The 22,822-nt window shown below is 50.1% G+C and overlaps 1 protein-coding gene across 6 annotated transcripts in view; it reads left to right on the top strand.

Moving 5' to 3' along the window:
• Positions 1-22,822, top strand: part of Mask (multiple ankyrin repeats single KH domain) — a 98,586-nt gene that overhangs the window by 19,621 nt on the left and 56,143 nt on the right. For 5 of the 6 annotated variants that reach the window (XM_077708774.1, XM_077708767.1, XM_077708761.1 and 2 more), the window contains exons 6-10: positions 3,214-3,301; positions 3,374-3,759; positions 8,040-8,228; positions 13,522-13,672; positions 19,623-20,684. In XM_077708774.1, the coding sequence (XP_077564900.1) occupies positions 3,214-3,301; positions 3,374-3,759; positions 8,040-8,228; positions 13,522-13,672; positions 19,623-20,684 (1,876 nt within the window). The remainder of the gene's footprint in view (positions 1-3,213; positions 3,302-3,373; positions 3,760-8,039; positions 8,229-13,521; positions 13,673-19,622; positions 20,685-22,822) is intronic. The other variant, XM_077708791.1, reaches the window with a different exon arrangement.

The following is a 22,822-nucleotide window of genomic DNA, read 5'->3' as shown; positions in this document are numbered from 1 at the left end:
AAGCCGCTGGCTCGCACATCTTTCATGAAGGCAGGCACATGCCATGCAGAGAAGACGCTCTGTGGAAAAACGTTGGTGCAGTGTTGGTGTACAAATTCAAAAATTTTTTTCTCCGCTAAAACAAACTGTTTGAATTAAACTTTCTTATTAAACTGCAATGGTCTGTACTAGTAAATGCCTTGTATTTGACATTTTACTACGAGCACAAAAATGCGCAATTTAGGGGTGAGTATGGGCCAAAAAAGAGATTTTTTTTCCAAATTTTTTTCCGAATTTGACAAAAGTTTTCTCCCACATTTCTTCTTTTTCAGTGTCAATATATTTTAACAAATTGTCAACGGTGAATATTTAAAAAAATGTTTCATTGGCAGAGACAGTGTGCTTGTATTTGAGGGAGCATTGTGGGCCTTGCTATGATGAGCCACAATTGTTACTGAATAAATCTGTGATGGTTGACTTTATAGCTGGGAGGCTCGGCATGCAGTGACCCAGATATTTTTTCTTGCAGGTTCTAGAACTATAAGATTTTATGTAGCCTCGTTATCGCATGCGCAATAGCAAAGTGGAGGGGGTTTTGCCCACACTTTTTAGCGGCAGAGCTGTTCAAGCTTTCTTCGGTCCGTGGGACTCGTTAACAGGAAATTCCCCGTGGCAAAGGGGAGATGTGGGAAATTCTGGGCCAAGAAGTGTGAGGGAAAGTGACGTGGTGGAGGCAAGGAGTCCACGAGCAGGTGTGGGGAGGGCGCGCCTCAAGAAAAAAAAAAACTTTCCCAGCCTTTAGAATCGATTCTGGCTCCCTCGCATTATGAAACCGGCGTTTATCCAGTTGTGCTATCATTGCATTTGGGGCGCAAGGCATTTCCTTTGGGTTTGTAGGGGGGGGCATCGCCCTTAGACTTTGGCCGAGTGTAAGTGCACTTTCGCTTTGGACTTTGAACTTTAGGAGGCTGGATTGTGGACTTTGATTTAACTCGGTTTGCATGAAGAAAGCCTCGCTTTTTAACCATATTTCTCTAAAGAAAGGGGCAGACCTAAGTATAGTCAAGTTAATGCTTTTGATGACTACCAGCTCAGCTGTTTCCTCAGTCTTCGCATCTGGGTTGCAAAGGGGGCAAAATTTTTTTTTACCTGTAAAACTTCTATCATGCAACGGCAGTTTTAATGCGTAGCATTCTTTGGCTTACAGCCCTTACAGCCATGACCGTGTAATGCCCTGCATTTCCACAATAATGCAGATATTGCGGAAGTTCCACCTGTAATCGCTATTATCGCGTAAATGGAGATGATTGGTCGAACGAAAGTGTGAAGAATTAAGAAAATGAGAAAAATATACTATAATTTCGGAAAATGGTGAACCGTGTAATGCCCTACATTCCCACAATAATACAGATTTCACAAGTTTCACCTGCAATTGTTATAATAGCGTAATCGGAGATGATTGGTCGGACAGGATTTAGAAACAACAAAAAATTTGGATGGAGAAAACTCGCACTCAAGACAGGCAGCATAAGAATGCTACGCATTAGTAGATAATTCTCTAAATTTCTGCAGAATTTTTATTGCATGACTTTACATAGAAGACAACAAATGTGAAGCAGTCTTTTTTTGTCCTTTAACTCTTTCCGTACGGCGCCATAGGCCATCGGACACGGAGTTCTGATGATTTCAAACGTCCCGCGAAAGCTAAAAATGGCACCTGGCGGACAACTAACGTCATCTGGCATATTTCTTGACAACTCATTTTTCCATTTTATTTTGTTTTGTTGATATTTTGCGTGCAGAGTGAAATTTAAACCCGCGGTAGTGGCGAGTTGTGGGGAAATGGCGTCCGCTGTATTTGGGCTGTATTTATAAACAAAACGGGCTTCCTATCTGGCGACTGCGGCTTTACACATTGATGTTTAGGGTCTGGACAACGTACGGTAGGGATGTTTTGCCAAATGCGCCGCGTCATATCGCGTTGTCACCTTCATGATAGCCTGGCACTCGTGTCAGATTACCGCTACGGAGCGATGCGCGACACTCCGCAAGAGCGCTGGATTTTTTTTTTGTTTTTTTTACCACTAAAGTGAAAAGGATTTTGTATCAGAACACAAAAAAGTGTGCTTGGATGCATGACCGACTTACACTAGAGTGGCTTTGAGGAGTGGCGCAGCCGTCAGTTCCGCTAGGCTGACGGGCCCACAAAAATACAAAACTTGGTGTACAGCGTTGATATATATATTGAATCATAGCCAAGAAATGTAGGAACAATTTGTATATCTTAGAATTCCTAAAATAATTTTTAGGCTCGTTACAATCGCCTGTATACGTTCGTGCATACTTTTTTGTGCATTTTTTTTTCTGATTATTTGACTAATAAACTAAGTAATTGTACCTGTCACAAAACTGCTGGTATGTGTAAGAGCAATCTATAAGCTACAATTACAGGCATAGCAATGCTAAATGTCCACTAGCTCAAGAGAAAAAAAGTTTTGTGGAAGCACTCAAAATCGGCCGTTTTTCCACCGTAATGCAGAGTTAAACATTTTATGGGGTTTTTGCAGTGGTTACAAATATATATTGCAAATTAAAATAGATAAGTGCATTCTGCATACGTTTAAAGTGTGTGCTAAGTTTATTGTTTAACAATTTTAAGTGTATAAAATCGTGCGAGCAAAATGTGGCAACGTCTGAAAATCTTGAAATGAGAAAAATGCATTTGAAAGTTTGAAGCATGTTTATTAATTGGAGCGCGCATAAATATGCCCGGAAGTGCATCCAGGGAGGGAGTAAGCGGAATGTCCAGAAATCCAGCACGGGCCTAGAACTCTTCCCATACAGTAGTTCATTTCATCCCACCCTTTTTGAGATTGAGAAAGTATGGCAGTCCCTTGCGCCTTCCCGTCTGCGGCTGTTTGTCGGTGAGTTTTTGTCGCATCACCGAGAAGAGGTTTACGCAGGGCGCCGTTGATCCTTCTTGCTTTGCGTCCAGCCTGTCGCGAGGAACACTGTGGGTGCCAAGGTGTGGCCGTTCTTTGACGATTAATTGTAGGAGTGCGCAGTGGGCATGTACAATCGCACGGATTGGCCGTGGCCGAGTACCTTTGGTGTGCGCTGGTCGCCGTCACCCGCCTCTTGCTGAAAGCAGTGTGCCAGGCAGGTTGTTCCGGGAGAGGGTGCCCGTGCACCCCAGTGGAGGAGTGGTGACCCTGGGCGGGGGTGCCCGTGCAGGTGGTGCCCATGACGGAGGAGCAGCGGGTGGCAGCGCTGGCGGCAGCGGTGGCTGCGGGCCACCCCTACCTGCCCCAGGTGGCCGGAGGTGAGTGGTGGAGGAGTGGTGGGGGGCGGGGCAGCCCCTGGCCGGGGAGTGGCAACCGTGGGCCCCTTGCAGGAGCCCCGCGCGTGTCCGAGGCCTGGAGCGGCCCGTCGACGAGCGGCAAGCGCAAGGCCAGCGGGGAGGGTGCCCCGAGTGGGGGCCGGGGGGCGGCGGAGGCGGGCGCCAAGGCCCCCCCGCAGGCGGGCCTGCGCCCCAGCGAGCGGCTGGAGGCCTGCATCAGCAGCATGATGCGGTCGGCCGAGCTGAACCACCCGAGCCGGGAGGAGCAGATTCTGCAGAAGCAGCAGATTCTCGAGGAGTTGCAGAGGGTGGAACGCGAGCTGCAGGTGGGTGCCGAGGGCGGGGCCGCCGCCGCGCCTTGCACGCCCCCTGCTCGCTTGCGCCTGCACGCCATCGGGGACGTCCACGTGACCCGGCTGGCCCTCAGGCGGGTAGATAAGGTGACGGGCCTCCTCCTCCGCATGCCTGCTTGGCCCCGCCGGCTGCTCCTCCGCCTCCTTCCTCTGTTCCTCCTCCTGGGGCGCGTGCTCTGTGTGAACCTGCTCGGCTTCTCCCGCGGGGGCTTTCTCGCGCGCTCGGGCTCGCTGGGCCTGCTGCGCTGGCGCGTAAGTAGTGCCACTGCTGGCCCCCTCTCTCTGCGGCCCGCCCGAGTGACGTGGCTGCCCAGAATGACGGCACCCGAATGCTTCCTGTCCTCCCTCCTGTGGCATGCGCACTAGCGGGCCCTAGCTAACCCACCTTCCTGGCAGAGCACGTGTGTGTGTCATCCTAGGCATCACTCACTCTGGGCGAGAACCCCGTGTTGTGCACCGTACGGGATGTGCAGTGTAGACCGCTTGTGACGTGTGTCGCCGCAGCTCACTGTGAACAGAACGTGCACGAATCCAGCTACATCGCAACCTAACTCTCAGCCATTCTTCATCATCACTCAAACAAATGCCGCTTGAAACTGGGGCACCGTCTCTATTTCGTCTTGTCTTTTCGCACCAGACACTGCTGCACATTCTCCTGTATACCAACCTCTGTATACTTTGTGTTTGTGTTTTGAGGTCTGCGTTTCTTAGGGTCTAGAACGGATGATGCGGGGAGGGAAAAAGCCAAGCTAATGCTGGCGACTTAACGAGATAAGAACTCAAGCCGGATTTTTTCCCCCCCCCCAACTCAACCTTGTGTTCGCAGTGTTCAGGGCGGTTGCTTATATCAGCACTATGTACTGGTAGTGGAAACCTCCTGCATCACAGCTCAGCTTGTTATCTCCAGATGTTCGAAAAGGGAAAAGGTGCTTGCTCATCTGCACAATGTTCTAATAGAAACAATTACATGGCCTACACTGTATGCGAGAATGTGCCAGGATGTCTAGACCCGTTGACTGCAGCCCGTGTGCTTTCAGACCATCTGCTGTATTTTTGCCTGCATAGCCTGCGCCCAGAGAAAAACTACAAGTAATGCTGCATATTCCCGAACTGTGGATCGCACTGCGCAGAAGGGTCGTGGTTGCACAGATAAAGGCGAGAATACATGGAATGAAACACAAGGCACTAAAAAAAAGAGTGAAACAAAGGGCGACCACCGCTGTTCGAGGCAGTACTGAATAATGGGCTTCCGCCGATACTGGAAGTGGCCACCACCAGCACCCCAAAATTAAGAGCCAATACGGGGTCTTGCCACTAGCCCCGACTTGTGGCCTCCCAGCTCACCTTCGTCAATCCCTATCCAAGGCTATTCTTGCCAGTTGCATGCTCGAACAGTGAGACCCACGTGGACCTGGGCAAGAGTGGCCCACCCTCTGCCTGGTAGCCTTTTGGAGGAGTGAAGATGCCAAACGTCCTTTGTATTGCTTTGGTCGACATTTGAGTGCCTGATGAGTGATCAGATAATGCAGTGAAGATAGTTTGGTTTGAGCTGCGAGGGTGTGTACGGGAGAAGCATGGCACTCCGTCGTACATAGGAACACTGGAGGAGCCTCTGAGGCTGAGCTGCCTGAAGGGCTCCTTGAGACCTACTATTGGGGTGGACGTTTGAGATCCGGTTTCACTCGGAGCCCACACGATCTTGCCATTCTCGGCCGCATTATCGTACCCGCGTGTAGAACTTTTGCCCAGAGGGTCGTTCTAGTGAGCGGTGACATCTGTAGCAGCTGCGCTCGTCAAGCCATCCCTGCGGGGGAGCGTCACGCTGGTGTGTTATTGGAGCATGTGATAGGTATTCCGGTGAGCTGGTGAGTAAAGAAAGTGGTCTGTGTACAGGAGAAGCCTGCTCATAGCAGTGTGTAGCTGAAACAGGCCGATAGCAACGAGCTTCCTTGGCATGTTCAAGGTTTGTGCCTTGTGGCTCATGGCTGTCCTCATCGCCAAAGCCACCTGCGCACAGTTCAGCTGAGTTAAGCAATTTTAAAGGCAACAGTTCCAGCTGTTTCGCTGTTGGTCCCGTGTCTACTCGTCAAGTTTGTCTTGCAGTGAGAGGGCTCTCCATTTTCCTGGCTCCATTGGTGGCCGTGCCCAAGTGGCGAAAGCAGGCATCTAGAAGAAAACCTGTGAAACAATGCGCACGGGTATGATCACGAATGCACATTCTTGTGCAAGTAGGCAGCTGTGACAGTAGTGCCTATGGTGCAGTGCAGCGCCCTCTCGTTTTTGGGACTTCGCCGTAAAAGTTCACTCCATGTTTTCTCGCCTTAAAGGGTCCCTGCAGCACTTACCACTGGCTATTTGGAATGTATTTTGGGGCAGTCTATTGTTCAAGCAATCTCCTCCAGCAAGAGTTGTAAAAATCTGTTTGCTACCACCGGAGCTACGCGAGATGAAAAATCGCGCGTTATCGTTCCCTCTCAACTCAACCGCTGACTACGCGATGAAAGCTGCATGCTCTCTCCTGGAGATGGGGGCAGATCATGGCGTTTTCTTGGTGGCCTTCGATCACAGGCCGGGGAGTTTTCTCTTCTGCGCAACTTGGAGAGGTTTATTTCCGGTCTGCTGCAACAAAAAATTCAGGCATTGGTGTCTGCTCGCAAGCACGTGCTCAGGCTGGTCTGGCTGAAAGGAAAGTATTGAGTTCGTCACTCAAACTCCATATGCACTCAAAACACAACAGAAACACCTAAACTGTTCGTACCGGTTCAGGTATGGAAGAGGCTGGTGTACAGTGGCGACGACAGAGAATTGTCATAGAAAATGCTAGATATAAACTTAGCAGCAGTCAATGGGACAGCCACCACAAATTTGCATAATGAGGGCAATTGAAGAGAATGCGGTTGGTTTTTCCGCGACTTTCACAGTGATATATTTTGCTGAGCTGTTCCTGGCAGTGTAATTTAAGCATCGCACAAGTTTATTGGCACTGCTCAAAGAGTGTTGCAGGGCCCCTTTAACCAACATTTCTTTTCCTGTGCACAAACACTAGGGTGTCACAAGTAGTGGTTTTTGCAGTCATAGTGGATTCAAAGAAAATTGATTTTATCCGAATAGTTTTGGATCAAAGTTAGGTGATATGTTGCCATTTACTATGGGAAAGCTGAAATTTATTGAGCGTGCCTCGGTAGCTATCTTGTAGAAAAGTGCAGGCTTGTTTGAAAAGCCCTTGCCGAATTTTTCTGTGGCATAAAACAAACATGCAGAAGCTATTTTGCTGCTCTTAGCTTCATCGATGACGTGTTTTATGTGGAGGCAACTTATGTAGTGGCCTTGGTTGCAAGTATATTAGTAGTAATGTTGAATCCCAACCAGGTGTGATGAACCTACACTTGAAAAAACCACTGTCAGTTTGTCGGTAAGAAAACCTACATGTCTTTCGTTTCCCCACGCGTGGAAGTTGGTTTCTACAACCTTCCACGCTGGTATGACCGCGCTGTACAACGCTCTGCTCCTTTTCCAGTACTGCCAGCACCGCATGAATTTAATTTTTGATGCTGGTGCTGGCGCTGCTTAATATAAATTGTTCAAAACGTGGGCAGACTGGCTCGGGTGGGTTTGAACACCCTGCATGATGCTCGACACGGTTGCCAGCGTTGTGCTGCGCCATTTGGTGAGGACGCCAGGGAGGCTGTGCTGACGGGCCCCCCTAGCGGGACCCTGCTATCCGAGTGCACGGGGATGAGAGGCACCTTGCTCTCCTGCAGCACCTGACCGGCGCATCGCTGGTAAGCCGCGCTGCACGAGCAATCGGGGCCAGTGTGGCGGCATTGCGCGACTCGTTCCAACTTGTTGCAAAGAGTGTATTCTTCGTTATCTAATGAGGCACTGTTCGTTTCCAGCAAGGCATTATGTCCTGTGCCTGAGCTTTCTATCTCCATTGTCCATTGGTGTTTCCAAACTTTAGATATTCCAAGCTTTCACATGCTGGGTTTTGAGAGTTAAAAAAATTTGGGGTTGCTACCCCAAGCCTAAATAAACACAAGAATGGGTCGAAAAGCAAGTGAAGCAGGCCCCATGTGGATAGTGCTGTTGGTTGCAAGAAGGTCCCCTCTTTCTTATTGGGTGCCACTTATGTGCACGAAAATTCAGTAATGTCACGTCCCTCGAGGGTGCAGACAGTTTGGAAGCACAGTAACTTCCAGTTAGCCGCTGCAAGCCTGGGTCTGTAGGCAGTGTGTGTGTGGCTCTCGTGCGGGCAGCAGTGGTGCGAAGCGCAGAGTGGGGGTGTTGGAGGAGGAGGAGGAGGGGGGAGGACGAGGAGGAGGAGGAGGGCCCGGCTGCATGTGTGTGCGTGTGGGCTGTGCGTGCAGGAGAAGGCTCATGCCCAGATCGTGCTGTCTGCCCAACACCACCACCAGCACCTGGCCACCGAGGACGTGGTGGAAGAGCTGAACCTGCGCAACACGGCCCTCTCCTCCTCGGCCACTGAGGCCCTGCACCCCACGGTGGTCGCCCCCTCCACCCTCCTGCCGGCCAAGAGGCACCTGCTGGTGGACAAGGTCGGTTGGGGGGAGGGAGGGGGCTTCACTCGGGGCTAACTAGTGTTTGGAACGCTCCAATGTGCGAGTTTGGTTCGCTCTTTGGGAACTGTGAATGCTTTCACACTTTGAAAACCCTACAGGACAGTTGTTTCAGTCAGCTGGGATACACGACATTTTGCTCTTTTGAAAACGAGGAGGGCTTTGCAACAAGTTTGAACTGGCTGGGCATATAGTGCCTTCCTCTGATAGCAGCAGTGGGCGTTCCCACAGGACACCGGTTCGGTGCAGTGCGGCCAGTGGCCCAGAGGAAGGTGTTTTTAGAGACCACCTGCTTCTCTTTTGGGTTCTTTACAAGGGTATACTGGCGTACTCACCAAGGGATTTGAAAAATTGATCCGTTTTCTTTTTAACTTGTCATGTTCATCAAGAGCAGTGCAAAACCAAGGGGGAAAGGAAGGCAGAGCACAGGCACAGATATTTGTTTTCTTTGGCTTTGCACTGTTGAAGATGAATCCATGTCATTGAGCCCACTTTTCGGTTCTTCTGCAACCTCCTTTTTGTGTTTCTGTGTAGGGCATAGGGAAAATCCAAATTGCCTAGCTTTGCACTCCTAGACAGCAACATAAAGCTTTCTTAACAAGAGGGCTTTCACCGTGTGGCACCTGTGAAGCTAGTTTGCTGAATGCACACATTTCTCATGCACTTGCTCCAATATCGACCTGAACTCTTTTTTTTATATGCATATATTCACATGGTCAAGGACGACGCAGGGTGCTGGAGGGAATAAAGTGTACTCAAGCGAGAGTGGGCTCGGCAAAGAACTTAACGAAAATGCAAGCGGCAAAGAAGCAGTCACCAAAGTGACATGCGCAGACGGATGCCAGCGAATCGAATACCGCGGCGTTTTCCCTGTGAGCATTCATCTCTCCGCATTATTCTTTCCCGAACCATTGTATTAGATCGAGAACTTGGCAAGCAAAGAACATTCTAGTCTAGTGATGACAGGGCAAATACGATAGCCAGTGCGTGCCATACAAAAGAAAGGGAAAGGCTCTCTTCGCTTCGAATAGCCTGGCCCGGCCGGACGCTAACAACAGAAAGCATGCTTTGCAGCAATATTAGGCATGAAATGCAATTTGCGGAGCAGCTATCTTATATTTGTGTGCATGCATGCGGGGGCATTTTCAGTGCCCCATTCCATGAATAACTGATGCCTGGTCAAGAAAATAGCCTCTGCTGTAGAGAGCAAGCACAAAACACGTGTGATCCGGTGAGATTTAAACCTGGGTCTTGAGGGTCTTCACAGTAGCTGCGCGATGTGCTACTACTGTGCGGTCTCCACACGTGGCCAGTGAGGGAACAGTTGTCGTTCCTTTCTTCGTGGCACATGCCTGCTTGGGTGGTTGGCCAGCATTCGGGAGATTTGAGCGGCGAATGTGCCTGCCTTGCAAAATTCACAAATCTGTGAATTGGAGGGAGGGGAGCATTGGCTGACGATTACGATACTCCCTAATGCGAAATTTGAGCGCAGCACGAACTGCAGTCTTCTTCTCGGTGACGGCGCATAGCTGCCATGTCTCCAAGTGATTGCGTCATCCACTGACGCACGGCGGCGTGCTATTCTGGCATTATCTCGCAGTGCGTCGCCACTGCCGAGCACGTCTCTCATGGCGCCCTCGACATACTGCCCTCCCCCTCGCACTTTCGCCATACTTTCCTGCTCTCTTTCTTGCCCGATCTTATCTTTGGTTTTCGTCTTCATTCACGCGGCCAACAGCGATGCGAAACCACAGGAGCGGGTGCTTAAGAGCTGCGCTCAAAAAAATCATAGAATAGTGCGCACCGCGTAACATCTTAACGTGATTGCATGTGAGTAGAACAAGTGCACATTAGCCGCACAGAACCATGATTCTAGGGAAGCTGTGGTACGTGTCGGTCTGCTTGCCAACGTAATTCGTGCCGCAAGAAAAAAGAATCAAAGGTGGAAAAAAAAAAAAGGCGCAAACACAGTCTAGCAGAAAAAAGGCTGGTTGAAGTGTTTCACACAAAAGGTGAAGAAAAGTGAATAAAGAGACTCAAATTTGTTGTGGTAAAGCAGTTGGTAACATGTAAGCAGTCTTAACTCTTTCGTCACGGCGGAAAAATGGCACATTTTGAGTGCTTCCACGAAACTTCTTTTTCTCTTGAGCTACTGGACGCATTTAGCATTGCTATGCTTGAAATTGTAGCTCATAGATGGCTCCTACAAATGCGTAGCAGCAGTTTTGTGAAAGGAACGAATATTTACAGTTTATTGGACAAACAAACAAAAAGAAATGCACAAAAAGTATACACACAACACAGCCGATTGTACTGAGCCTAAAAATATATTTAGGAATTTTAAAATATACAAGTTGGTTCTACGTTCCTAAGCTACGATTCGATATATACAACATCGCTGTACACCAAGTTTTGGATTTTTGTGGGCTTGCCAGACCAGAGGCCGTGATGGCTGTGCCGCTCCGCGAAGCCACTCGAGAGTAGGTCGGCCTCTCTAAAATATGCATACAAGCATACTTGTTTGTGTTCTTGCGCAAAATCCGTATCAGTTAAGTCATAAAAAATGAAAAAAATTTACCGCTCCTGAGAAGCGGCGTGCATCGTTCTGCAGCGCTACTCCGACATGATTGTCAGGCTATCTTGAAGGTAATAGCACGATACGGGGCGGTTCATTTGGCGACATATCATCGCCGCACATTGTCCAGACCCTACACACGGAAGTAAAACCGCAGTCGTCAGATAGGAAGCGCATTTTGTTTGTAAATACAGCGCTAAGTCAAAAACTAACTATGCCTCCAGCACTTGTTGACATCTGAGGCCGTTGAATGGGAACGTCTTCATCAGAACTAAAATCTGATGAACCCACATCATTGCTGAAGTCATCACTGCTGCTGGGATAAGTCGGCACTGCCGCTGCAGCTGCCGAAGTACCTGCCACAGGTGTCCGCGCTTTTGTGGAGCACGCCGTGAAGTGGACGCAATTCTCTACTATCGCAGGTTCAAATTTCACTCTCGACGCCATCTCTGCACGCGCAATGTAAACAAAAAATAAAAGCGAAAAAGGTGTTGCCAATAAACACACCAGGTGGCGTTAGTTGTCCGCAGGGCGCCGTTTTTAGCTTTATTGGGACATTTGAATCATCCGAACTCAGTGTCCGATGGCCTATGGTGCTGTGAAGAAAGAGTTAAGAGCCCCGAGGTATTTTTAAAATCAAATTCAGCATTGTTAGTCCTGGGAAGCAAAAAGTAGAAAATGAGGGTAAAGCGTTTGCGAAATTGTGTGAAATTACGCAAAATTTGCTAAATTTTTCATGCCTACCATTTCCTTTTTGCTGGGTTTATTCCTAAGACTGACATGAAGTTTTGGGGGACTACCGTTCGCCTTTTTCTTTTTTAGGGAAAAATGTTTTAACCTCTGCTTATCAGAATATATACTCTCATTGTTAAAGGAGCCATGAAGAGAAAATGCAAGTTGGTTTTATTCGAAAGATTTCGTGTTTTATAGTGCCCCCAGCGCTTGTCCGGATACTAACGGTGCTTTATTCACTGAGAAATTAAACAATTTAGGTTAAAATTTTGATTTTCCCACTCAATCGTGCGTTTTCGTGGTCCCAAGTGACATCACTGGAACCGACCGCTCTGCAGCCTAGAGTACCTTCATTCACGCATCCGCCGTACAGGGTAGAGACACGTATACGCTGGCGCCGCCATTTTAGGTTGCTCGCTCGCTGCCGAAGCAAGTCACTGTGTCAAAACCGCGCTAAAATTATCGCCGCAACGCGGTTTACTGAAGAAGTTTGAATCATATTGTCTGTTTCGCGTTGCTAGGTCTCGTGGGAAACGAAAAGAATAACGCGTTGAGCCCGTTGGCCCAATTGCGGCTGCACAGGACCGTTCAAAGGTTGTCTCCACCCTGTACGGCGGTGTTGGTTTGTTCCCGCGTTTCTTTACGTTCCGTAACCTAGATGGCGCCACCATACCGTGGCAAGCGTTTGGTTTGTTTTTGCCCGCATTTAAACCTGGCTTGTTTTTGTTCTGGGAGAAAACATTCGTTCCCTGAAACAGTGCTCGCTCGACAAACGGGGTCACGTAAGACACCGTTGCTTGCGTCAATCGTCCAGTGTTGTCTGAGACAACCCCAAGCGCCGTAGTGCTGTGCAGCAAAACACCAAGCATGCTGTGCGCAGTACGAACAGCAGAACGCATCAGTACTTCTATGTTTACATGTGCTTTCGTAACTTCCACTGTTTGTCCCATCATTCTTATTGCTTTGTAAAGAATGTGCCCTAAATTTAAGTGCAAATCGCTCGTTCGTCTCGTTTGTAAGTTCTACCTAATTTGCGTCTGCTTCTGCCGTCCTCTGCCAACCGCAGAGCTATCTGGTATGACGATCATAGGGTCCTGTTGCGGGAAATGAGCTGGTGGGTCGCATGACCATTCCCGTTTTTCCTAATTATGTAGCTTATTTGAGCGAAGTTTACGTTAAAAGTGGTGTCAGTATGATTCTAACGAGGCAATCTTTTGAATGAACCAAACTTGTGTTTTCTCTTCATGGCTCCTTTAAGTTCGCGACAGGAGATGAAAGTTGCCACCATATAAAACGCTGTATCATCATAAGGCTTAAAAAATCAGCAGGATAGCTTCCGTGTTTGCTTTAAAAATTAGAGCGCGCCAAACACGACACAGAAGAAGCAAGATGGGGCAAGCGGTTGTCTCGTCGTGCTTCTGTGTTTGGCGTGCACTAATGTTTAGAGCAAGTGTGTGCCAACTAAGTAGCTTCTGTGTGTTTATGTTGCTTGTGCCGTATAAATGTTTTGCAAACTTTTAAATGGGCCTTCTACTTTTCTATGGGCTAGTTGCCGAAGTAATGTTGATTTCAGTGTTCTTATTCGAAATGGTTAAATATTGGGTTTGACCTGCCATGGTGGCTCAGTGGCTAAAGCGTTGGGCTGCTGAGTGCAAAAACGGATTTGTGGTGACTTTTTTTTCTGATGGCGGCTACAAATGGCAGCAGCTGCCGCGTGCCTAAATTTGGCGCTCGTGGATGATTCCCTGCAGGTGGGCAAAGCTAATCCAGTGCCCTTCACTGCAGCATGTCTCCCAGCTAGGTGTAGCTTTGGTGCGCAAAGCCCCCAAACTTTGGAACGCAATCACAATTTGCTTGGAAAGCGGGTACTTTGGGTGGCAGCGCGGTATGCCTCCACAGGGGGGCTTGCTGGCAGGGCAGTGCTGGGAGGAGCGGTGTGTGGATGCTGGTGGTAATCCCCTGCAGGCCAAGGCGAACAAGCAGCAGGCAGCCGGTGGCAAGGACCTGGTTTGTGCCCCCTCCTCCCTGCTGGGCTCGTTTGGGGCCCAGGCCGAGGGGCTCATGGTGGCAGCGCCCGCACGCACCCTGCACGAGGCCCTGGGCGAGATCGTCACCGGTACGCCCCCTCTCTTCCTGCCCCCTGAGGGGAAGGGGGGTGCAGGGGGGCTCTGACCCTCCTCTGCACCCCCCTGTCCCAGCTTGCGTGCATCTGCACCAGCTAGCTTGTCTTTCTGTCGTACTGTGGTTCCAGTAAGGGCGTACGTTGACTGCGGCTCTACAGGCAAACCATGGCCGACAAGATTGCCTTCACTACTGTGCCTGCTTCAGCTGTGAAAGCCTGCTTGCCTACACTTCCAAATCAAGGCATCTTTCTTCCAGTACTGGCGTTTTGTTTCATCCGGTGCGTACTTTTGCCGTATGAGGTAATCGGTTGAGATCCGTGCAAGTGGACCCAAGATTTGCTGCTAATCTTGGTCATGGTGCAAGGGGTACGTGTCCGCGGGATTCACTTCTGGCCTTCCCACACAACATATCAGCTTATTGCTTTCTTTTTTTTCTGCTGAAAGTGCACTATAATGTAGCTGATTGAACTCCCCCTGCGGAGACATGTTGGTGTTTCATGTATACCTTAAAAACAAAAAAACCCCCCTATGTTTGTAATTTTTGTTCAAGCTTTAAAAAAATTTAATATAGAAAAGTAGGCATACCACTAGGGGTGGTTCCCGTTTCAACCCATTCCCGTTTCAAACTTCCCATTTCTCCTGCATCCGTTTGAACCCATTCCTATTTCAACCTTCTCGCTTGTTCCCGCCCACTTCAACCTGGGACAAAACGACCCGACTGTCCTTTTTTCCCATGTAGCTATTTCCCCTAATGACCTACTCAGTTCAACTCAAGTGACTGGTACAGACATGGGAATTAGCTTGCTTTCCCAAATTACACGAGTCCCGAAATACCTGTAGCTCATGTGTATTAAACTTTGAAGTAGACCAGTGGCATTTTGGCAGGACTGTTGCCAATAGGACACCGTACCAGCTTGCCTAACTCGCCACCCTCTCACAGATCAGTGACAATTACTCTAAGTACTGCCTCCCCCCATAAACAATACATAACATTACAACTTTATTAGAGAGGGCGGGCACGTTCGTCGTCTTGGGGATTGAGGGAAATGGAGGGGTGAAGGTTTATAGGTTACATTCCGCGGCTGAGGAGCGCGGGAACTCCCCCAGAAAAAGTGGCGGGCCAGAACGGCGTTGTTTAACATTAAAGTCGCTGTACTCCGGGCGGGAGACACTTCAAACGAAGGCCAGGACATTCCCACAACATGTGGTGCCCACTGGGCGTGGTTCTTGTGGAGCAGGGGGTGCAGGTTGCGGATCCTGGACGGCATGCTGGTGGCACACTTGGCCAGAACATCCTCTGTGAGCGTGGAACCAGCCTGTGCCTTGTGCAAAAGCACTTCTGCGCCATGGGGCAATCCAGCGGCCAGGGGTGTGGGTCTAGTTGGACCAGTTTCCGCAGTGACTGTTTGGATGCACGCGTGGCTGCAGCCTTGTGTCGTATTGTGCCAATGGGAGGGCTAACGCCAGGTTGGAGCGGAGTTCAATGGGCTCACTCGCGAAGCGTTAGCAGTCTCGTTGCCGATCCTGCCCGAGTGTCCCGGTACCCAGTCATGCTTCCTGCATTCTTAGACATGCTTTTTAGGACATGACATGTGGTTCCGACAAATGGTGGCTGGGCGTGGCTGTCTGGGAACATGTTAAATTGCTGGTTCGCATCGGTGTCGCCCTCCGCAGCGAGAACTGCTTCGAGGTGTGCTTGACATGGGCTTGGCGGGCGAAGTAACTGAATAAACTGAAGAAGCGTCAACAGTCGTCAGTGAGGTGCGCAGGGTTGTTTTGTTCAGGACTGCTGTAGTGAAGATGGCGCTGTCTCGGAGGAGGTCAGTGCATGCAGCTACTGGCAGTGATGTTTGCAGGGCCACACAGGGGTGAGAGAGGCTTTGGCACACGGTGTCTTCCCCAGGGGCTCTGACAGGTGGCAGTTGCGGGGAAAGCGAGGCACTGTGACTGGAAGCCAATGTGTGCACGAGTTGTCCTTCACCAGAGGTTGGACGTCTGTCGCCTCTGTGTTATAACCCCTTCAGGTGCGATTTGGTGTCTAGAAAGCAAAGAAATGTTCAAAAACTTGTTTGCGATTTGTACAAAAATTTTTGACATGGCGCCTCAGCCCCAAGAAATTAGATTAGACCTTACGTCTTCATATGAAAATCATAAAAGCAGTCTTGCTGCACTCAGGCACAAGGGCACATGGCACTTGCGGCAGCAAATGCGGGACCTGGAATCGCAGCCAGCGTTTCGGCACCTCTGAGCAAATTTAGAATTGGTGTGCTTCGGCCAGTGGTTGATTCCATCGAACCTCGTAGAGATGGTAGGCATAGGCATTGCATTGTGTGCCTGCCTAGAGGTTGTCTGCGCACCGCTGCTCGGTCGTCCTCTCCTGGGAGGCTTGGTCTTGTTTCGCGATCAAGCTGTGAGTGATGTCGTGTCCTTCACGTCCTTCTTAGGTAGATTCTCTGCACTTGCATCACGGACGTACTCTAGCCAGCTGTTGCAAACAGCAAATCCGATGAAGTGGGATACAACCCTGGCTGGCCGCTTGCTGGTTCTCGTAGACAAGGGATAAAGGCACATCAGAAAATCAAGCTTGTCCACCCCTCCCATAACCAGCTTGTACTGTACAATCACTTCCGGGCAGTCGATTTCCACGTGCTGCGTCAGTGCCTCAGAAGGGGAAAGGTTTGGGCGGGTTGGTTCATAGTCGCACAGGAAACAAGCGGTAAAAAACAACAAACATAGGACGAGGCGTTGACAGGACAAGCGCTAACCTTCAACAAAACGTTTATTGCAGAACCAGCGCATATAAACATGTCTGGCTAGCGTGAATAGAGGAGGAAGGAAAGGGCAACATCAAAACGGTGGGTGAAACAAGAAACGGTCACGTACCGCCTACGACAAGAAATCGAGCTCGATTTCTTGCCGTAGGCGTACGTGACTGCTCCTCTCTTCACACCAGCCAGACGTGTTTATATGCGCTGGTTCTGCAATAAACGTTTTGTTGAAGGTTGGTGCTTGTCCTGTCAACGCCTCGTCCTATGTTTGTTGTTTTTTACCGCGCTTGTTTTCTGTGTGGTTCAGTGCCTCACTCCAGCGTTTTACTTTTTTCGTGTTTCCCACGCAAACTACAGTTCTTCCTTGAACAAACCATGTTCAAGGGTCCGTTGTCATGCCAATGAACCATGACATCTTCATCCTCAGTGATGTTGGAGTCGCTGCTTCCGCGCCCTTCTTTCTTTAGCTCCTTGTCACTCTTGAGTTCACACCCAAGCAGTCGGTTGTATCAAATTGTCCCAGAAGCCAAAGTTCCAAGAAGTTTCAATTCTCAAAAAAGAGGAACAGACGAAAAGTGGTTGTCTGTGAAACACCTAACATTGAGACCCTGGGGAAGGTGTTCCACTAGGCGCACAACTACAGACCCTCCAAGGCCCAAGTTCGAATGGTCAGTACCCTTGCCTTGGTAGAGCTCGAAATTGTGGGCCATTCCATTGGAACTACAATGGACAAAAACTGAACTACAGAACGGAACTATGGAACTACAACGGACAAATGCCCTCGGGGTTAGGCTTGTTTCGCACGAACTGCTCTGCCACGACTTTTCCAGTAAATGGAACCATCTGCTCGTCAGTGCTGTTGTTGGGAAGAGGCTCAAGATGAAGGCATTGCTCCCTCACGGCATCGACAATGGGTGCTACCTTCCAAAACTTGTTCGTTGTAGGACTGACTGGGGCATTAGAATCAGTTGCATGCAGCATTGACCTCAACTTAAAAACCTTTTTGCTGACATTGCATCAGCAATGGAGGGGATTCTGGTACCCTCTTGCCAATACATTCAAACACGAGGCATCTTGAGGATGGCCATGAGCAACAGGATTCCAAAGAACACCTTAATTTCCTCTGGTGTGGCTACGAGCCCAATTCGGGCTGTGTGCAAGTCGTACACATTCGGGAAATGCGAGAGTTCAAAGAAAAGCTAATCTGGAAAGTACTTTGCGAAATACTTCGGCGGTTCTAGAGGAGGTGACCCGTGTGCAGGGGTAAGGAAGCAATCTGTTCCAATTGGTGGGAAGTCCTTTCTAATCCACTTGACTTGAAGTTTTCTCTTACGCCCCGGCTCCGGTGGAGTGGCCTCCTCATTGCTGCTGTGCTCTGCTGTCCTCTCGTTCGCAACTGACGGAGGCTAAAACTGAAATAAATGAAATACAAAATCAGAAACTGCCGCAAATTACGTTGGGAAAACCAGCAAAGGGCTACTTACAACAGCATTGAAAGTATCATCCAGTTCGTCGTCTGAAAAATCTGCATCTGATACATTCCCATCTGCAATCCTGGTGAGCAATGCTTCGGCTGAGCTCGTAGATGCTCTCAGTTGGCAATTAGAGGTATCATGAAGACCTAAAAAATCAAAACGTAAAAAAAAACATTTTGGTATCAAAAGCTTTAGAACAAGACAATTTGCTATAGATGAGAAAATACAGAAGACAAAAATGCAGCTGAATTGCCTGGCCCAAAGTGCCATGTACACAATTGTGCATGCATCATTTCCTCAGTCCTATATGCATTCATCTTGAGGCTATTGCAAATGATGTTCACACAGAAGGGAACACCAGACCTTGCGCTAGTTTATCATACAACTCTTTTTTTCTCTAAAAGCCTTTGCGCCGCGATAATCTAAAAAAAAGTTGACGTTACTCGCAAGCGCTCCCATAGGAGGAGGAGGCATCCATATTGGCTGACAGTTCACGCCAATGCTTTCTACTGCTGAAGACAGGTGGCTCTAGTGGTCCAGTCAGCAAGCATAACCAAACGCGGGCACAGCATTTGACTAATGCTGTGCCCGCGTGCAGCATTGTGAAGCACTGTGGCACTGTGCAGTGCTGTGCAGCACTCGTGCAGCACTGTGGCGGCTACATTGTTGTCAACAGCCAGCACACTGAGCGAGCCCAACTCACCGTGAAGGGTGCATTGAAAGGACGTTTCGGTCTCACCTCTTGGCAGGTGGACCCGAAATGCCCCGGCGCCTCTTTTGACGGCGATTTAGGCGCCCTCAGCATACAGACTGTTGACAATGTCTACTCCACAGTGCTGCATGCGGCTTCTGAAACAAACGGTTTTACAGTAGTAGCACGTGGCCCGTTCCGTAGATGCACATTTTGAGCAGCACTTTTAAAAGAGGTAACTCGTATGTTCTGAATGGAGTGGGTTGAAATGATACGGGCTCAAACGGCAAGAACGTTTTGGGAACGGGTTGAAACTGACGTGCTCAAACAGGGCGGGTGTTTCGGGGGCACATGCGGGACAGGTGTAACAGGAAGGGTGTTTCGGGAATGGGTTCAGTCGGGGTACACCCACCACAAGAACAGCTCGTGGTAAAAGACATCCAGAACATTCATTTTAAATGGGGCAAGTTGGTACATCTTAATCGAATAAACAGCGTGCCGTTTATTCCGTTAAAGCAGACATTTGTTAGTAAATTTTTTTCGTTTTCTTCGAGCTACTTAAGCGGAAGTGCCGCCATGGTACTTTTGTCGGCAACTACTCAGCCGCCACCACTTGCTACTGCAACTGCATCGTCGCGGCGCACTTATGCGCACTTTATTTCGCAGTTCACAGTGTCGGTGTGGACAGCCAAAGAGCATTCAGAAAGCGTGCATAACCTTGCACGTATTCACTGTCCGTGTCTGTTCTCGCCGAATGCCAGCGACCAAAGGTAACAGGATTTCCGAATCTGGCAGAAGTGGAACTAGGCGGCGGCACCTGGACAAAGTGTTGGCAAATTTAGGTGCGGGGCATTTTTGTGGCTGTGCGTGCCTGTTGACCTTCGGTGATGTAAGCGCTTGCTGCGCCATGCAATGCTAGAAATGTTTGTCCTCGCTGCTCCCCAGGGCAGTGCTTGCATTTTGGAGTGGGTGTGGACGCTCAGCTGCGTGTGCGCCCTGGCCGCTGCAGGTCCGTCGGGCGCGCCCGTCGGGGCCGCCTCTCCGCAGCAGCAGGTGTCCCTGACGGCGGCGGCGCAGCCGGCGGTGACGGTGTGCCCCGACCACCACCACCACCACCACCACCACGTGCACGGGGCGGGGCCCACGGTGGGTGGGCTGCAGTTCCACCCGACGACGGCCTTCCCCGTGCAGCACGCGCAGGTGGACCTCAACTGGCAGACAGAGAGCAACCACGACACGGCCCTGACGCTGGCGTGCGCGGGGGGCCACGAGGAGCTGGTCGGCCTGCTGCTCAGCCGGGGGGCCCACCTGGAGCACCGGGACAAGAAGGGCTTTACGCCACTCATGCTGGCTGCCACGGCGGGCCACGCGGGCGTCGTCGACATACTGCTCTCGCACGGCGCCGACCTGGAGGCCCAGTCGGAGCGCACCAAGGACACCGCCCTGTCGCTCGCCTGCTCGGGCGGCCGCTACGAGGTGGTCGAGATCTTGCTCGCGCGCGGCGCCAACAAGGAGCATCGCAACGTCTCCGACTACACGCCCCTGAGCCTGGCGGCCTCGGGTGGCTACGTCAACATCATCAAGCTGCTGCTGCAGCACGGCGCCGAGATCAACTCGCGCACGGGCAGCAAGCTGGGCATCTCGCCGCTCATGCTGGCCGCCATGAACGGCCACACGGCGGCCGTGCGGCTGCTGCTGGACAACGGTAGCGACATCAACGCCCAGATCGAGACCAACAAGAACACGGCGCTGACGCTGGCCTGCTTCCAGGGGCGCCAGGAGGTGGTGGCCCTGCTGGTGGACCGCAGGGCCAACGTGGAGCACCGCGCCAAGACGGGCCTCACACCCCTCATGGAGGCCGCCTCGGGCGGCTATGTCGAGGTCGGCCGCGTGCTGCTCGACAAGGGTGCCGACGTCAACGCGCCGCCCGTGCCCTCGTCTCGCGACACTGCCCTCACCATCGCCGCAGACAAGGGCCACTATGCCTTCGTCGAGCTGCTCATCAAGCGTGGCGCCGCCATCGACGTCAAAAACAAGAAGGGCAGCTCCCCCCTCTGGCTCGCCTGCAACGGCAAGTGCACTATTGCAGAACACCGAAACGGGGTGTCCTGCTATGTGATTTAAACGAGCCATGAAGACAAAACACGAGTTTGTGTTATTCGAAAGATTTCATGTTTTGTAGTGCCCCCGCTTGTCCGAGTGCAAACGATGCTTTATTCACTGAAAAATTAATTCAGTTACCATTTAGCGGGAAAATCAAAATTTTATGTTTTCGTGGTTGGCAATGACATCACAGGGCCTTGTTTACCGTTAGTGAACCTAGATGGCGCCACCACACCGCGGCAAGCCATTTTCTGCCCTTGGTTTGTGAACGTATTTGTACCTGGCTTGTTTTGTTCATCGAGACAATCGTTTCGTGAAACATGGTGCTCGCTCGACAAATACGGTCACGTAAGACATTGTTGCTTGTGTCAATCGGCCAGTGTCGTCTGAAACAGCCCCGAAACCCCGCAGTCCTGTGCAGCTAAACCAAGCATAGTGCGAGCAGTACCAACAGCAGTGCACATCGGTACTTCTATGTTTACGTGTGCTTTCGTAACTTCCACTGTTTGTCCCACCATTCTTAGGGCTTTAAAAAGAATGTGCCCTAAATTTAAGCGTAAATAGCTCGTTCGGCAAGCTTATAAGCTCTGCCTAATTTGCGTTTGCTTTTGCCGGCCTCTGCCAACCGCAGAGCTGTCTGGTATGACGATCATAGGGTCCTGTTGCGGGAAATGAGGCAGTGGGTCGCATGGCCATTCCCTTTTTTCCTAATTATGTAGCTTATTTGAGCAAAATTTCGTTAAAAGTGGTGTCAATATGATTCTAACGAGGCAATCTTTTGAATGAACCAAACTTGTGTTTTGTCTGCATTGCCCCTTTAATAGAGTGCTGCGAAATGCCTGTATGGTTGAACTACAAAATACTTTCGAGTATTTCCCAGTCTCAAGAATGGTTATTTGATTCATTTCCAAATTAACTACTGTTATTTGCTTCACTGTTCCAAATGCTTCGCGTATTCGCACACTCATGTCCAGGTATGCCTGTCACGGTAAATGGACAGAGCGAAGTAAAGGAAAGGCTGCAGAATAAAAAGGTCCTTTTGCAGCCTAGGCTTTCTTTTACAAAGCTGTTGATCCCCTTTACGAATACCAGTAATGTTTCATGATAATCACTTTTTCTGGGCATGCTCAATGGGCCAGTGTAAGCTAAGCTTCGATTATGACCAAGAGTGCGAGTGTGGGTTTGTTAGTACGACATGGCAACGTAGCGCTGACTAGCCAAGGACAAAGTGTCTTCTCGCTTAGTCCTTCTTTGTCAGGGCCACTTTTTCGTTACGATTTATCATGCCTGCCTTAGTCCTATGCTGTCTTAGTTACTACAATTAGTTGCTACTCGGTTACTACCCGCCGCGGTGGCTCAGTGGCTAAGGCGTTGCGCTGCTGAGCATGAGGTCGCGGGTTCAATTCCCGGCCGTGGCGGCCGCTTTTCTGATGGAGGCAAGAAGCAGGGGTGAGACAGCTGCGCATATTGCGCCTTTCTGATACAATTCCATTTTCCTGCGCCAAGCTGCTCCAAAAGCACGAAAATGGAGAAAATTGCGCCAAACTGCTCCAGAAGAGCCTCAATGGCGCGGAGTTTGATGCTCATGTCAGTTTCGGCGGGGACAAAAGCCTCCCGCATCCCGGTCACCGCTTTTATCGTCGGTCAATTGCAAACACAGAAATGGCACAAATAGAAAGACTGAAACGAAGCAAGCGAGAGCTTCTAAAACTCGATTCGCTTTCCGTCCGGGTTTGCAGAAACGGCCTTCTCGAGTAGGCATCGCTGTGGCAACAAACATGGCCGCCGCCTGATCTGGCTGTATACCAACGCGCTCAGTGCGTATCGCCGATATTTTCCCTGGTTTATTTTACGCTATCAGCTGAGTTTCAGTCTATTCATTCTATCTGTTGTGGCTCTGAACAGTGACGTTAACGCAAGGATACGGTTTGAGTTTGGTGCCAGATTACGGGAAGTTGGGCGGCTCGAAAAAAAGTTCATTGAAATGTGGGGCCTACGACTTCGGCGGGGTTTGTCCTTGAGTGCGAAACGCGGTGTGCGCGTCTATAATCGGGTTCGTGAAGTGAATTTTTTGGCTTGTTGTGCTGTTGTAAAATGTTGAGGTGT

This window comes from Haemaphysalis longicornis, unplaced genomic scaffold, assembly GCF_048455015.1.
Source record: "Haemaphysalis longicornis isolate Haplotype H1 unplaced genomic scaffold, Haemaphysalis longicornis Haplotype H1 scaffold_1, whole genome shotgun sequence".
Classification (NCBI taxonomy): Eukaryota; Metazoa; Arthropoda; class Arachnida; order Ixodida; family Ixodidae; genus Haemaphysalis; species Haemaphysalis longicornis.
Note: the sequence above shows the minus strand (reverse complement) of the source record. Positions and strands in the feature narration are given on the sequence as shown.